The sequence below is a fragment of the Pan troglodytes genome, chromosome 1 (assembly GCF_028858775.2).
Source record: "Pan troglodytes isolate AG18354 chromosome 1, NHGRI_mPanTro3-v2.0_pri, whole genome shotgun sequence".
NCBI classification, from domain to species: Eukaryota; Metazoa; Chordata; class Mammalia; order Primates; family Hominidae; genus Pan; species Pan troglodytes.
The window spans coordinates 70,218,795-70,231,421 of NC_072398.2; the positions used below are offsets into that span (position 1 = coordinate 70,218,795).

The following is a 12,627-nucleotide window of genomic DNA, read 5'->3' on the forward strand; positions in this document are numbered from 1 at the left end:
TGTTCCTTAGTAGTCAAACTACTATGCTGGTGTTGAGGAAGAAGAAACTTCTTTGATACATATTAAGAGCTTTGTTCCACCAATCTTCCTTTTTTTCCCCCCCAATATAGTCATGGGTTTGGAAAGCATTTAATATTTGGGTTCTATGTTATGTAGAAAACAAAACTGTATTACAGGAATTTAAATAAAATGATAAAACACAATCAAATTCTATTTTTTAGGGTTGTTACTCTTTATTTTCTATTTTACCTAAACTTAATACTAAAATACTTCTTCATGATATACTTTCAGGGTTCTCTAAGAAATAATTTTGTATACGAACTATAATGGGGGTAAAAAAAAGTACAGGATTTAAGCACCCTTAACACATGATTTAACAGAAATCTATATGGCACATATAATAACATTTTATGTTAAGAAAACATGGTGAAACAAATGTGTACAATATTTTCCCTCTTATCTGTGGTTTCAGTTACCCACAGGCAACCATAGTCTAAAAATATTTATTGGAAAATTTGAGAAATAAACAATTCACAGGTTTTAAAATCATGTGTTGTTCTGATTAACATGATAAAATCTCACACAGTTCTGCTCTGTGCTTCTGTGGACATAATCTTCCCTTTCTTTGTCCAGCGTCTCCACACTATATGTGCTACCCTTGTGTCCCACTCCCCACTGCTTCCTTAAGTGAAAAGAAAAGTTCTTGGGTTAAGGAAAGAAAAATTAGACGCTAAGGTTGCTAAGATCCATGGTAAGAACAAATTTTCTATCTGTGAAATTGTGAAGAAGGAAAAAGAAATTCATGCTAGTTTTGCTATAGCATTGCAAACTGCAAAAGTTACGGTTACTGTGTGGGGTTAAGTGCTTAGTTAAGATAGAAAAGGTATTATATTTGTGGATGGAAGACATGAACAGAAACATGTTCCAAATGATGGTAATTTGGTTTGGTACTATCTGAGGTTTCAGTCATCCCCGGGGGATCTTGGAATGGATGACCCAAGGATAAGAGGGGAGGACCTTATTTAATATTATTTCAAGTCTACTATAATCAGGTTTTATTTTAATTGTTTTAGTACTTTTACAGAGTCTTATAAATTTGCATATTTTTAGAGGTGTATTAAAATATAATATGATGAAATCTTACTGTAGGCTTTTTGCCTTCTTTTAACAAAGTTTTTCTCCTGAGAACACCTTGAATAGTAACAGCTCCTGGATATAAATGTACTGCCAAATCTTCTGATTCTGCAGAACTATAATAACGAAGAAAAGAACACATAAGAGCTTTTGTCTACAATAGTCATCAAGTAGGTACTTAAATAAAATGTAATTATTCTTAATTTTAAAAGTTTGTTACTTTATTCAGAGCTGAGAAGACACTGACAATTCTAAAGGTTTATTAATCTTGAAATTTATAAGCTGTACAAAAAGTTGATTAGAAAGTTATTAAAGTCAGCAGATGGTTAAAAAACACACTTTATTACATATTTGAACAGTATAATTTAGAAAGAATGCAGTAATTCACTTTAGTAAATATTAAATTAAAAATTTAAGATTTGTTTTCTTCTTAACATGCCACACTGCATCACTGTTGCAACCTTATTTTCCCCATAGAAACTTTAAGTCCTGGTAGGAAAAATGAGGATTCTATTTGTTAAAAGTATTTAAGTATATATAAAACTGAAAATAAAAATACAAGCTCAAAAAGAAAAAAAGAAAACATGCTTAATTTAATTCTAAAATAGCAGAAAGAAGTAATAAAGTCAATAATACTATATTTTAAAAACTAGCTTTCTGCAATACATTTTAATAACATTTAAATGGTGTCAATGGATAAGTGATTATGGCCTAATAGCTCTCCACGAAAGGAAAAAACCCAAAACTCAAGATTTCCTTTTCACGTATCTTTAAAAAAAAAAAAATCACAAAATAACCAACACTTTAATATCTTTCCCTAATTGATTTAAGGTCCTATGTTTAATACAATAATTAATGATTTCTACATGAGCCAATAAAACATACATGCTGATAAAAATGTCACTGGTGACTTGACATGAGCTGCAGAATTCCTATAAGAGCAATGAAAACTAAAGTTTGCCAGTTTATTCCTTTGTGATTATTTAGGTGTCTTCAGAGTGACTTAAGAACCTATAAACCAGTAGAAATTTCATGCTAGAGCTATTTATATTCAGGGAGGTATATGCACGGAGATTAGACACCATCAAACTGACGTAAAGTTTGCTTCTGAAGTTTGGTATTTTGTTGTATTATGAATTGATTACCCATCACCACTAAACCCCACGTTCCCAATCAATACACCACCCTTATCTGCCTCCACAGCTAATAACAGTCCAAAAGAGACCTGGTTTAACCAAACAACTGAATGAATATGAATTTAAATATACAAATGATTATTTTATGAAATAGACTCGTCTACATTCAGGACCTGTAGTTTATCTGAAAAACTTTTTAAAAAGACAAATCAAATATAAATTTATTAGCAAAGAAAATGCTTTGATTACAACTTATGAATAAAGAAGCAGATTTTTATATTGTTCATTCAAAAACTATCAGCATTAGAAAGACCGGTGCAGTTTAAAGGCTACCAACTTGGAAGCATTTTAAAATATGTAACATTAAGATGCAAGTTTTAGCAATTAGCTCTGTGGATCAGAAAGAATAGTTGAAATTTATCTTCATATTAGATCTTGGAAAGAAAGTTTTTCTAGGTAATTTGTTTAGTTTTTAAATCAATTAGTTGAGAAAGAAAAGAAATAACGTCAGACCACACCCATGTAAGCCAATCACCAACACCATAAGGGAGTTCTGTGACCCCTGAATGCAGGGGAATTGTACCTGCTGGCCTTCATGTGACTTCGATAGCCATTTCGTGCCACTCTTGTCACCGGGCCGAGAGAATGGTATAATCTGTTCCTGTTGGATTCCATTATAAATTGTATATATTACATATACTTTTATTCACACAGTCATTATCAATACCTAGAACAGTATAATAGTTTCTTCTTGTAATATAGCTTTCTAAATCTTACAAAAGGATAGTATGTGATTGTTCCTCTTTCTTTTTTAAAGCATGCAGTATAGATTTCAAAAAATTTTTTCTTCTACTATTGACTCTAGAAATACTTAGAGGTATTTAGTACACACCATATATTTACATATACATTCACTTTCACAAATCTGCTAAAAGAATTAAAGAGCTATTTATAGCCAAATAATAAAAAAAAACCTCAAAAATACTTCAAAAATTCTTACGTTTCTATACCACTTCTTGGATTCTAGTTTAAATATGATGCCCGGATTTATATAAGTAATTCATTTTTATTATATGCCCCTATGAAGACACCTAAAAGCAATGTGGCTTGTAAACTCATGAGGAAAACTTTATTTTCCTCTTTATCCTTTATAGTAAATAAAAGAAATGAACTGAGTAATATAGGCATTATATTATTTCTACATTAACTGACAAAGCCAATAAATGATAAAAATGATGAGTTAATACTTATCCAAAATGGCACATAATAGTTAAAAACAAAAAAAATAAAAACAGACACATAAAAATACTGATACTTCTTTGCCTAGGAAAACACGAAAGTAGCACTGTTGATAAATGATGTTTTAAAGGAAAAGCATTATTTTAGCAACTTAAACAATGTATTTGATGTCTGTCTAGAAAAAAAGACAACAATGTATTTGATTTCTGTCTAGAAAATAAGACAATGTATTTGATGTCTGTCTAGAAAATAAGAACAGAAAATGGTATGTCAACATTCAGAGTACATTTTTCAAGTTCACTATCCATGAGTAGTACTTTATATCCTAGTTCTTTATTCACTTTCTATTATTTCATGTCTGAATCTTGCTGGGCAGCATTCATTTCACTGTTCTCAAAATGTTCTAAGAGCCCACTATTTTAAACTTGGCATAAGAAAAGTAGCTTTTTTTAGCCACACATGTCTGCAAAGCAAAACACCTGTTATAAAGCAAAAAAATTGTTTTGAGACGTGAAGGTAACATCATTAAATACTGTCTTCATAAGTAACCTGCTGGGATGAGAACAGATTATTTAACACACCACCATTCTGGTTAGTCATAAGTCAAGCAATCTAAAAAACAATTTGGTTAATCAATATTTTTTAAATATAAAGATTACAGTACACTCTATAATCAACTTCTCATGGTTTTACGTTCTGGTTCTAGAGGGAAAGACAATTTGAACAAATTCAGACAACATGTCAAAGGCAATTCTTGTGTTTTTCACATTTCAGGCAAACCCAAATGAACAGATCAGAAGTAAAGGTTGCAAGAAAAATAATACAAAAATAAATAAAAATAATTTGTTTTTACTTATTATTATCCCGCAAAACAAAGAGAACAAAAGTTGGGAACACTGATAATTAGAGTAGAAAGGATCAAAACTACTTTGCAATGTAGAACTTATAAACAAAATCTTAATCACATAATAGTGAGAAATCTTTATGAAGTCACATAAAAAATAAGGATCTATTTTTCCAATTAAACAGCATGAAATTTACGATTTCAAATAAAATTTAATTTAAAATTGTTTTATAAATTGTGACTGATAAGGAGTTATGCAATTACACATTTTCAACTTCAGTATTAATATGACATTTAACATTCAATCTAAATGACCTGCTTGAGTAATGAATATAGGCATTTTTAGAAATTTAGTTACTTAGTTCATATACAAAAAAGGGAGCAATTATTTTGGTCAAGAGCCAAATACCTTATGAGTCTGAAATGGCAGAACTGAAATGGTCAATGAAAACATAAGAATCCTAATGGACATTTAATAAATAATTATTTGCATTGTTTGGTCACATTCTTCAGATCTTATATGTACTTAGACCTCAATATAGTATGATATTTGCTACAGGCAGATGACAGATTTAACAGCTTGAAGCAACAAAGGAAGGAGAAGGGAGCACAACTTAGAGTATTTCAGTATAAAAGTGTACTCTGAAAATTTTGAGTTTATGACCATTTAAATTCTAACCTTAACTTGCTTTACTTGTATAATTTAAAATTTATTAAATCATTTTGTCCTTGACAAAGCAGCAGAGAATAAAGTTGACCGTTCCACTAAATGCCTTAAAATTACTTAAATGAACCAGAACTTAAGGAAATAATTTTTTGAATATGTAAGTAGGTTACTTGTCGATGATCAGTTATTATTTTTAAGTTATAAATGTAAATGTATTAAAATTCAAATACATGTGTCATGCCACCAAATAAACATTTAGAGATAAGACTATCATTCATTCTCATTACTTACATATCCAAACTTAAATATCAACTTCTAATTTCTTTTACCAGTAGAAAACTTAATCGCTTAGGGATATGTAGTAAATATTATCTCTGAAAATTTGTATTATATTATTTAACCCAGACAAAATAAACTCAAAGTAGTTCAAATGGACAATTTATCTTACCTTTCAAAAGCAGGCCATGAGGTCTCTTCACTTAGTTCAGAACCATCGCTGCTACCTAAAATGAAAAGTTATTCTATTTTTTAAACATCAGAATTACCTCTCTAGTTTGCATTTCACAATTTAAAAATAAATTAATTAACTATGCTCATAAAATGACAATCGCATTGTAGATGAACATATCCACATATTAATTCTTTATTCTAATATTACTGCTGTTAGGTTTATTTTGCAATATATTGGAATACAGTTGACACGACAACCTAAAATAACAAAATAGCATAAAACATTTTTGCTTGCCTATTTGTAGCTGAAATTCATTATGTCAATAAACAATTTTTCCTACCATTAGAGAACATAAAATAACACAAAATTTCTTATTAGGTTTGTCATAATTTAGGACCAATATAATTATAAAATCCTTGACGATTCATGGCATACTTCTTTCTCTTTGTATTAAAGTCCATTACTACCCTAAGTATAAAAAGCCTAATGAAATCCAATTATTTGTCTCTAGAGACAAAGAAGATGGAATCTCTAAATTTAAAAAACCAAAAACCGGTGCTATAAAAATGCAACAATTTTCTCTTTGGCCAAAAGATCAGTTAAAATAAAATGGTCTTCAAACAGAACGTTTACAATTAGCTAGGGGGAAAAAAAGCCAACAAAAAAACTATGGGGAATGAATTTAGAGAGTCCAAAACAGCTTAGTTGACTTAAATGTTACTTTAAAGGTAATTCTGGCTCTCAAAAAAATTAGGATGATTAATAGGTCAAGTTAAATTGTCTATCAGACAGGGTTCTAAGAAGAGAGACTCAAACTCTTTTTTACGAGCAGGGTTCTGAGAGACTCAAATTCTAATGCTGTAAGGTATCCATCAGACACCTGTAATGGATGCTGTAAGGTATCCATTAGACTCGTCTCTCTTAGAGACAATGGATTAATACCCTTCTACGGGTTTGCAATGGCACTAGTTATGTACCATCCTTGGATAAACTGAGATAACAATCACTGAAATAATTTTCTGTATTGTATGGTTCAGAAGAACCAGAGGTAACCCGTGGTGGTGGTGGGGTCTTGTACATTATCTACATTATCTTTTGATTTGTGGCACTATGTGGTAAAGACTGAAACTTTAAGCATAATTAGGATAACTTATTTGTAGAAAATGTAAGCATGAAGCTCAGAGTGAATATGCTTCTCTTAGTTAGCTAGGTGAGACTACTCAAGATTATCTAGGATAGATACCACATTAGAAAATGTTTAAGGCCATTGTTCAAAGCACTGGTTAATTTTCCCACAGTATTTTCAAAGCCTTCACTGTAGATTAATATTGCATGTAAAAGTTAAAGCTAAGGGAAAAACTCGTGTGTGTATATTAACACCTATCATCTTATGGTAATAGACTTATTCTTTTTTTCATATTGTTAAAGCTTTAAAACAAAAATCCTCGAAGGTAAATGCCTATGTGTAATGTTCTTAGTTTACAAACTAGGATGCAATGATCTTTTACTGTTTACTTACTTAGCCTTAGAATAATTAAAAAATAAACACAAATGCAAAAATCTGCTCTAAAAGAGAAAAGTCTCCACACTGAGACACTAACTGTAACTCAATAAAATAACTAAACAATAATCTTGTGGTAGCCAAAAGGACATCCATGAAAAGTAAAAGCTATAAACTACAGAATAATTCTCATTATAACACTTATGAGAAAGAGTAAAATATTATATACTTGAGAGCTGTAATTTTAAAAACTTTTTGCTTTAAGTGGCATGCCAAATTCCATACGTGTAGAAATTTTTTGACTGAAAAAAAGTTCTTTCCTTTGCAAAATTATTCTTCATACTGAGATTAGTATTTGCATATAGGCAACTTAGAACACTGATAAGAGGTATTTCAGGTGACAAACTTGCCTTCTTTTTAAAACATTTTATCATTTAATCACTTGCATTTTTATATAAAAAGGGGACTATCAGAATAAACAACTACTGAATGGTAATGGAGAGCTCTGAAATAATTTAATTTTAACTCTCAAGGGCTAAGAAAGTCAGTATGTTCCAGAAAATCAATCTCCTTTTGCATCTCCTTCTACTGGCTGTTTACCAATATTGATTAAGATATTAGTAACAATAGGCTTAGTCCTTGAACAATCTGGTAGTTAATCATAGATGAAGACATATTCCTCCTTTATTTCTTTTTAAAAATAAAAGTAGCTATTATATGAATAATTTCTTTCTTTTTTTGAGACAGAATCTCGCTCTGTGATCCAGGCAGGGTAGTGCAGTGCTGCGAACATGGCTCGCTGCAACCTCTGTTTCCTGGGTTCAAATGATTTCTATGCCTCAGCCTCCTAAGTAGCTGGGATTACAGGCATGCACCACCACGCCCTGCTAATTTTTGTATTTTTAGTAGAGATGGGGTTTTGCCATGTTGGCCAGGCTCATTTTGAACTCCTGACCTCAAGAGATCTGCCCATCTGGGCCTCCCAAAGTGCTGGGATTACAGGTGTGAGCCACACTGCCCAGGCTATATGAATAATTTCTAATTGTAACAAGAAATAATGCTCATCTAGAAGACTCAAAAATTAAAAGTTTAGGAAGTAAAAACAAACAAATCCCTCTCTTAATCTCACATCCCTTTCTAATATGGTCTCTATTTTCTGCTCTCCTTCACAGTAGCTATCTCTGTTTCCTCACCTCTCATTTTCAAATCTACTCCAATCCAGGCCATGCCCTGACACTTCCATGAAGCAACTCTTATCAAGGTCACCAATGACTTTTATCTTGCCAAATCCCCCAGTCAATTCCCCATTCTCATCTTAGCTCTCTTGTTCTGCATTTGATATTCACACATTCAGTACTTTCCTCCTCCTTGAGATACTTCATCTACTGGGCTTTTGTTTTTTTCCCCTTACTTCACTGATCTCTCCTTTTTAGTTTCCTTTGATGACTCATCCTTCTTTTAAAAAATAATCAGACTTCTAAATGTGAGAATTTTTTTTATTTATGTACACTCTCTCTTACCCTCAACCAATCATGGCTTATAAATATGCTACCTCTTGTATATCTTCAGATCTGACCTTATCCCCGAGCTCCAGATTCACATATTCAACAACCTACCTGACATCTCCATAGGGACTAAACATGTCCAAATCACACCTGATTCCCCAAATTCACAAACGCTTCACTGCCCACAGATTATTACTCTGTCTTCTCTACCTTGGTAATAGCATCATCATCTAACTATTATACTTGTTTAACCCAAATAACCGGAAGTCATTCTTGACTCCACACTCTTCCTCCTCCCCATATCCAAATCACATGCAGTTAACTAATTCAACCAGCCCATATGTTCTTTTTCCACCTTCTTCAAATGCTTCCCCTTCTGGAGTTAAAAACAGCAAGCACTTTTAAAACCATCACAAATTATTAACTTCATCCCATATTTAACTGCTACTTTGTTTTTTTAACCAAATTTTCTCTATGTGTGGTGGGGTTTTTTTCCAGCCAAGTTTTGTTAACATTTTTATTTAAAGTTAAATTGCAACCCTCTCAGAGAAGTATTTCTCACCTATTGATATTCCACTAGAAAGAGTAGAACTTTCAGCTTGGCCTCGAGATGGCGCATGGGGCTCCATGACGCTATCATCTAACAGATGTCTTGGTCCTGCATTTGGAAACGTTGCACTCTTAAATTCTGCTGTGTTCATTTTATGAATGAAACTGGAAACAGAAAAAAAAGTTCATATCTTTTATTATTGTTACTAATTTAAAAACTGCTCTTTATATAAAGATTTAGGACATAAAAGATTTACCTAACTGTCATACTCAGATCTTACCATAAAAGCCTCAAATGAACAGTTTAGGGAAAATGTTTTAGGAAACCTGGCCCTATCTATCTATATAATTAGAGCATACTTTAAAATAATTTCATTTTAAGCCTCGTGTCCGTTTAAAAAATTGTTTCCACATTCACTTTTGGAGAACAGTTATTACATTTCCAGAGAAATCATGGCAAAAGTGAACATGTGTCCCCATTTTGAAAAAACAATACTGCAAAACTAATGAAGTTAAACAAAAAGTCAGTTTTCTTTATATTTAGGAATAAAGAAAATAATTTTTATAGCTGTTATTTTTGACTTATTTTGGTTAAGACAAACAATGACTGTCTTGATATAAAGGTTATAACTTCTTTAAAAAGGTATATTGCTATCCTGATTTTATTTATGATGGCCCTCTGTAATGTTCATTTATCGTCCCCAAATATAAATGCATTGTTGACAAAATCCCATTTCCAAATTCAGGTAAAGTAAGAAATAAAAGCTTTTAGGCAAACAAGGCATTTTACTGAATCAGAAAACAGCTATTAAGAAAAAAGAAAACTATTCAAGGATACCATTTTCTACTGAACTAATAAATCGACAATAAATCCAATTACAAAAGACTTAAAAATTTGAAAGATAAAATTAAAAATGCTGACTTATAACCCAAACTATGGCACTTCCTATGTCCATGTGGAATCAGATTCCGAGGGGATGGCGGTGTCTGTGGGAGCAAGGCTCCTTCAGCTGCCACACTTTTTCGTCCACTCTGTGGAGACGCTCCTACTTCAGGACCTAAGGGTTAAATTTAAAGAGATTTTCAAATGATTACTTTATTTTTCAATCCCTTGATAGAAAATATTAAATGTGGTTCAAATTTTGAGATAGTACTGATGTTAGTTCTATTTAATTGGCTTGAAGATGAGAAATATATTCTAAGTCCTAAAACACAAAATCCCAAACCATACAAAATCCATTAATTTTTATCTTACTTATACTAAGTAGAGGCAGTGTAAATATTTTCTCCATTTACATAGGAAGAAGTAGAATTAGAAGAGACTAGCTTTCACATCACAGACAAAATCTGGACTAAACACACAGGTCTTCTGAGTCCTAGGTTCAGTGCTCTTTTAATTTTATACATTACTTCTTTACTCCTAGTTTCAACTTCCTCTTAGATAAAGAATGTGTAGGGTAGGTCAAACACTCAAATCAGAAATTAAATCTACACTGACACTGTTCAGGCTTATGGGAATAAATAAAAGAATATTATAAAAGTGCAAAACAGCACTTTAAGAATAAAAAGAAAAGCAAATTTAAGAAATTTAAACTGCAATGTTTTTTCTGCTTGGAATATTCTTCCCCATAGACATTGTCATGGTTTGTTTCTCCACTTCTTCACATCTTATCAGATTAGCCATCAAATATTTTTAGAATATACATGAAACTTAGTGCGAAGGCCTATATTGGGAATTTTAAAAAAGGTACTTATCAGGGATTTCTTAAATAATGACAATTTTATGTTTTTTAAAAAATTATTTGTGGTATATGCATAATATCCCCATTACAATGTAACAGGTAAAGTAAGGAACTATGATTTTTACATTTTTAATACTTGGTCTAGTATTAAAGTGAACATTTGAAAAAATTACGTCACTAAAATTGACTTCTATAATTATTCAAATTAGTAGACTTTCCCATTAGACCACAGAAATTTCTAGTGTAATCAACCTTCATTGCCTAGGACAGTGCATTCTTAATCAAAAATGAATATTCATAACTACTTATCTATTATTTTCCATCTGTTGCATCTATCTATTTTCCTTGATTAGGTAGCATACTTGTTTGTACACTACTGACAAACTATAGCAACATTTTTTTTTTTGAGATGGAGTCTTGCTGCGTCACCCAGGCTGGAGTGCAGTGGCATGATCTCGGCTCATTGCAAGCTCTGCCTCCCGGGTTCACGCCATTCTGCTGCCTCAGCCTCCTGAGTAGCTGGGACTATAGGTGCCTGCCACCACACCCGGCTAATTTTTTTGTTATTTTTTTAGCAGAGACGGGGTTTCACCGTGTTAGCCAGGATGGTCTTGATCTCCTGACCCTGTGATCCGCCCGCCTTGGCCTCCCAAAGTGCTGGGATTACAGGCGTGAGCCACCCTGCCCGGCCAGCAACTTTTAAATTAAAAAACAACCCAGAAAGGACAGATTTTAATATCAAAATAAATTTTACATGCAGTATAAGATGTACTAAGTTTTTATTTACTTTGGAGTATATTCTTCCTTATTAGGTTATCTGATTTAGATTTGGTAACAAGAGAAAACTATGTACTGACCTACTAAATCTTCTCTGGAAGCAGCAGAACGTGGGGTGCTTGTCCCTGGTTCTATCTTTAATGAAAGCCTGAATTTTAAAAAGACAAAATACATACAATGATTAATTAACATTTGACAAAATAAGATTAAAGTTGTGTATTTTCTCACAAAAAAACTAAAAACATTTTTATGAAATAATCTGACCTATATACTTTTCTTCAAGAGCAATCTTCTTTTTAAGAGACAGGGAATCTCACTTAAGCCTCAAACTCCTGCGCTCAAGCGATCCTTCCATCTTGGCCTCCCAAAGTGCTGGGATTACAGGCATGAGCCACCAAGCCTGGCCAAGGGCAATTTTAAATTAAGATGTTAAGTCTCTTATCTCTTTCATACAAAGCTGATCTTATGGTTATTTTAGGAAATATTAGGAAGGGAAAATACATTAAAAAGTTGTATTTAAAAACACAAAAATCTCCCCAATTACCCCAAAGTTGCCAAACCATGGAACACATTTAAAGATATTTGATCAATGACTAAATGATGATTCAACTTAGAGCTTACACTGATACTTTACATTTAAATTCAGAAACTTTCATATGTATTATTAAATATATTATGCAAATTATTTCTAAAAACATCTTATTTAAAACTAACCATCTAACAAACCAGCTGACAGAACTCTTCAGCAGAAAGATCTATACAAATAAAAATGTTGTTTGCAAAATTCCTAGTAAGTCCCTGTCCTAAGTCAGAGTTTATTATATGGTACTTAAGTTCCATTTAGGATAATATATCCAGTTCTGAGTTTCACAGTGAAAGAGATTATGATTTCTATCAGTGGAAGCTATTTCAGAAAACAGGACACTAAAGTAGTTGTAGAAAATGCTTTGGTGTAATACACGAAGCTTAATATTGCTGAGTCTGTCTGAAATTTAATAAAAACTGTTTAGTATTCTACTGACTAAAATTTTAAAAATAATTGAATAATACAAGAGGCATTTATAATGATAAATCTACTGTAG

General features: G+C 32.0%; 1 protein-coding gene across 9 annotated transcripts in view; it reads right to left on the reverse strand.

Moving 5' to 3' along the window:
* The window catches only part of RALGPS2 (Ral GEF with PH domain and SH3 binding motif 2), a 186,791-nt gene that overhangs the window by 26,666 nt on the left and 147,498 nt on the right, over window positions 1-12,627 (reverse strand). For 4 of the 9 annotated variants that reach the window (XM_009439001.5, XM_001155266.8, XM_009438990.3 and 1 more), the window contains 6 exons: window positions 11,626-11,693; window positions 9,949-10,084; window positions 9,040-9,191; window positions 5,469-5,523; window positions 2,854-2,931; window positions 1,145-1,250 (listed from right to left, as the gene is read on the reverse strand). In XM_009439001.5, coding sequence (XP_009437276.1) covers window positions 1,145-1,250; window positions 2,854-2,931; window positions 5,469-5,523; window positions 9,040-9,191; window positions 9,949-10,084; window positions 11,626-11,693 — 595 coding nt within the window. The remainder of the gene's footprint in view (window positions 1-1,144; window positions 1,251-2,853; window positions 2,932-5,468; window positions 5,524-9,039; window positions 9,192-9,948; window positions 10,085-11,625; window positions 11,694-12,627) is intronic. The other 5 variants (XM_001155326.8, XM_054656202.2, XM_054656223.2 and 2 more) reach the window with 2 other exon arrangements.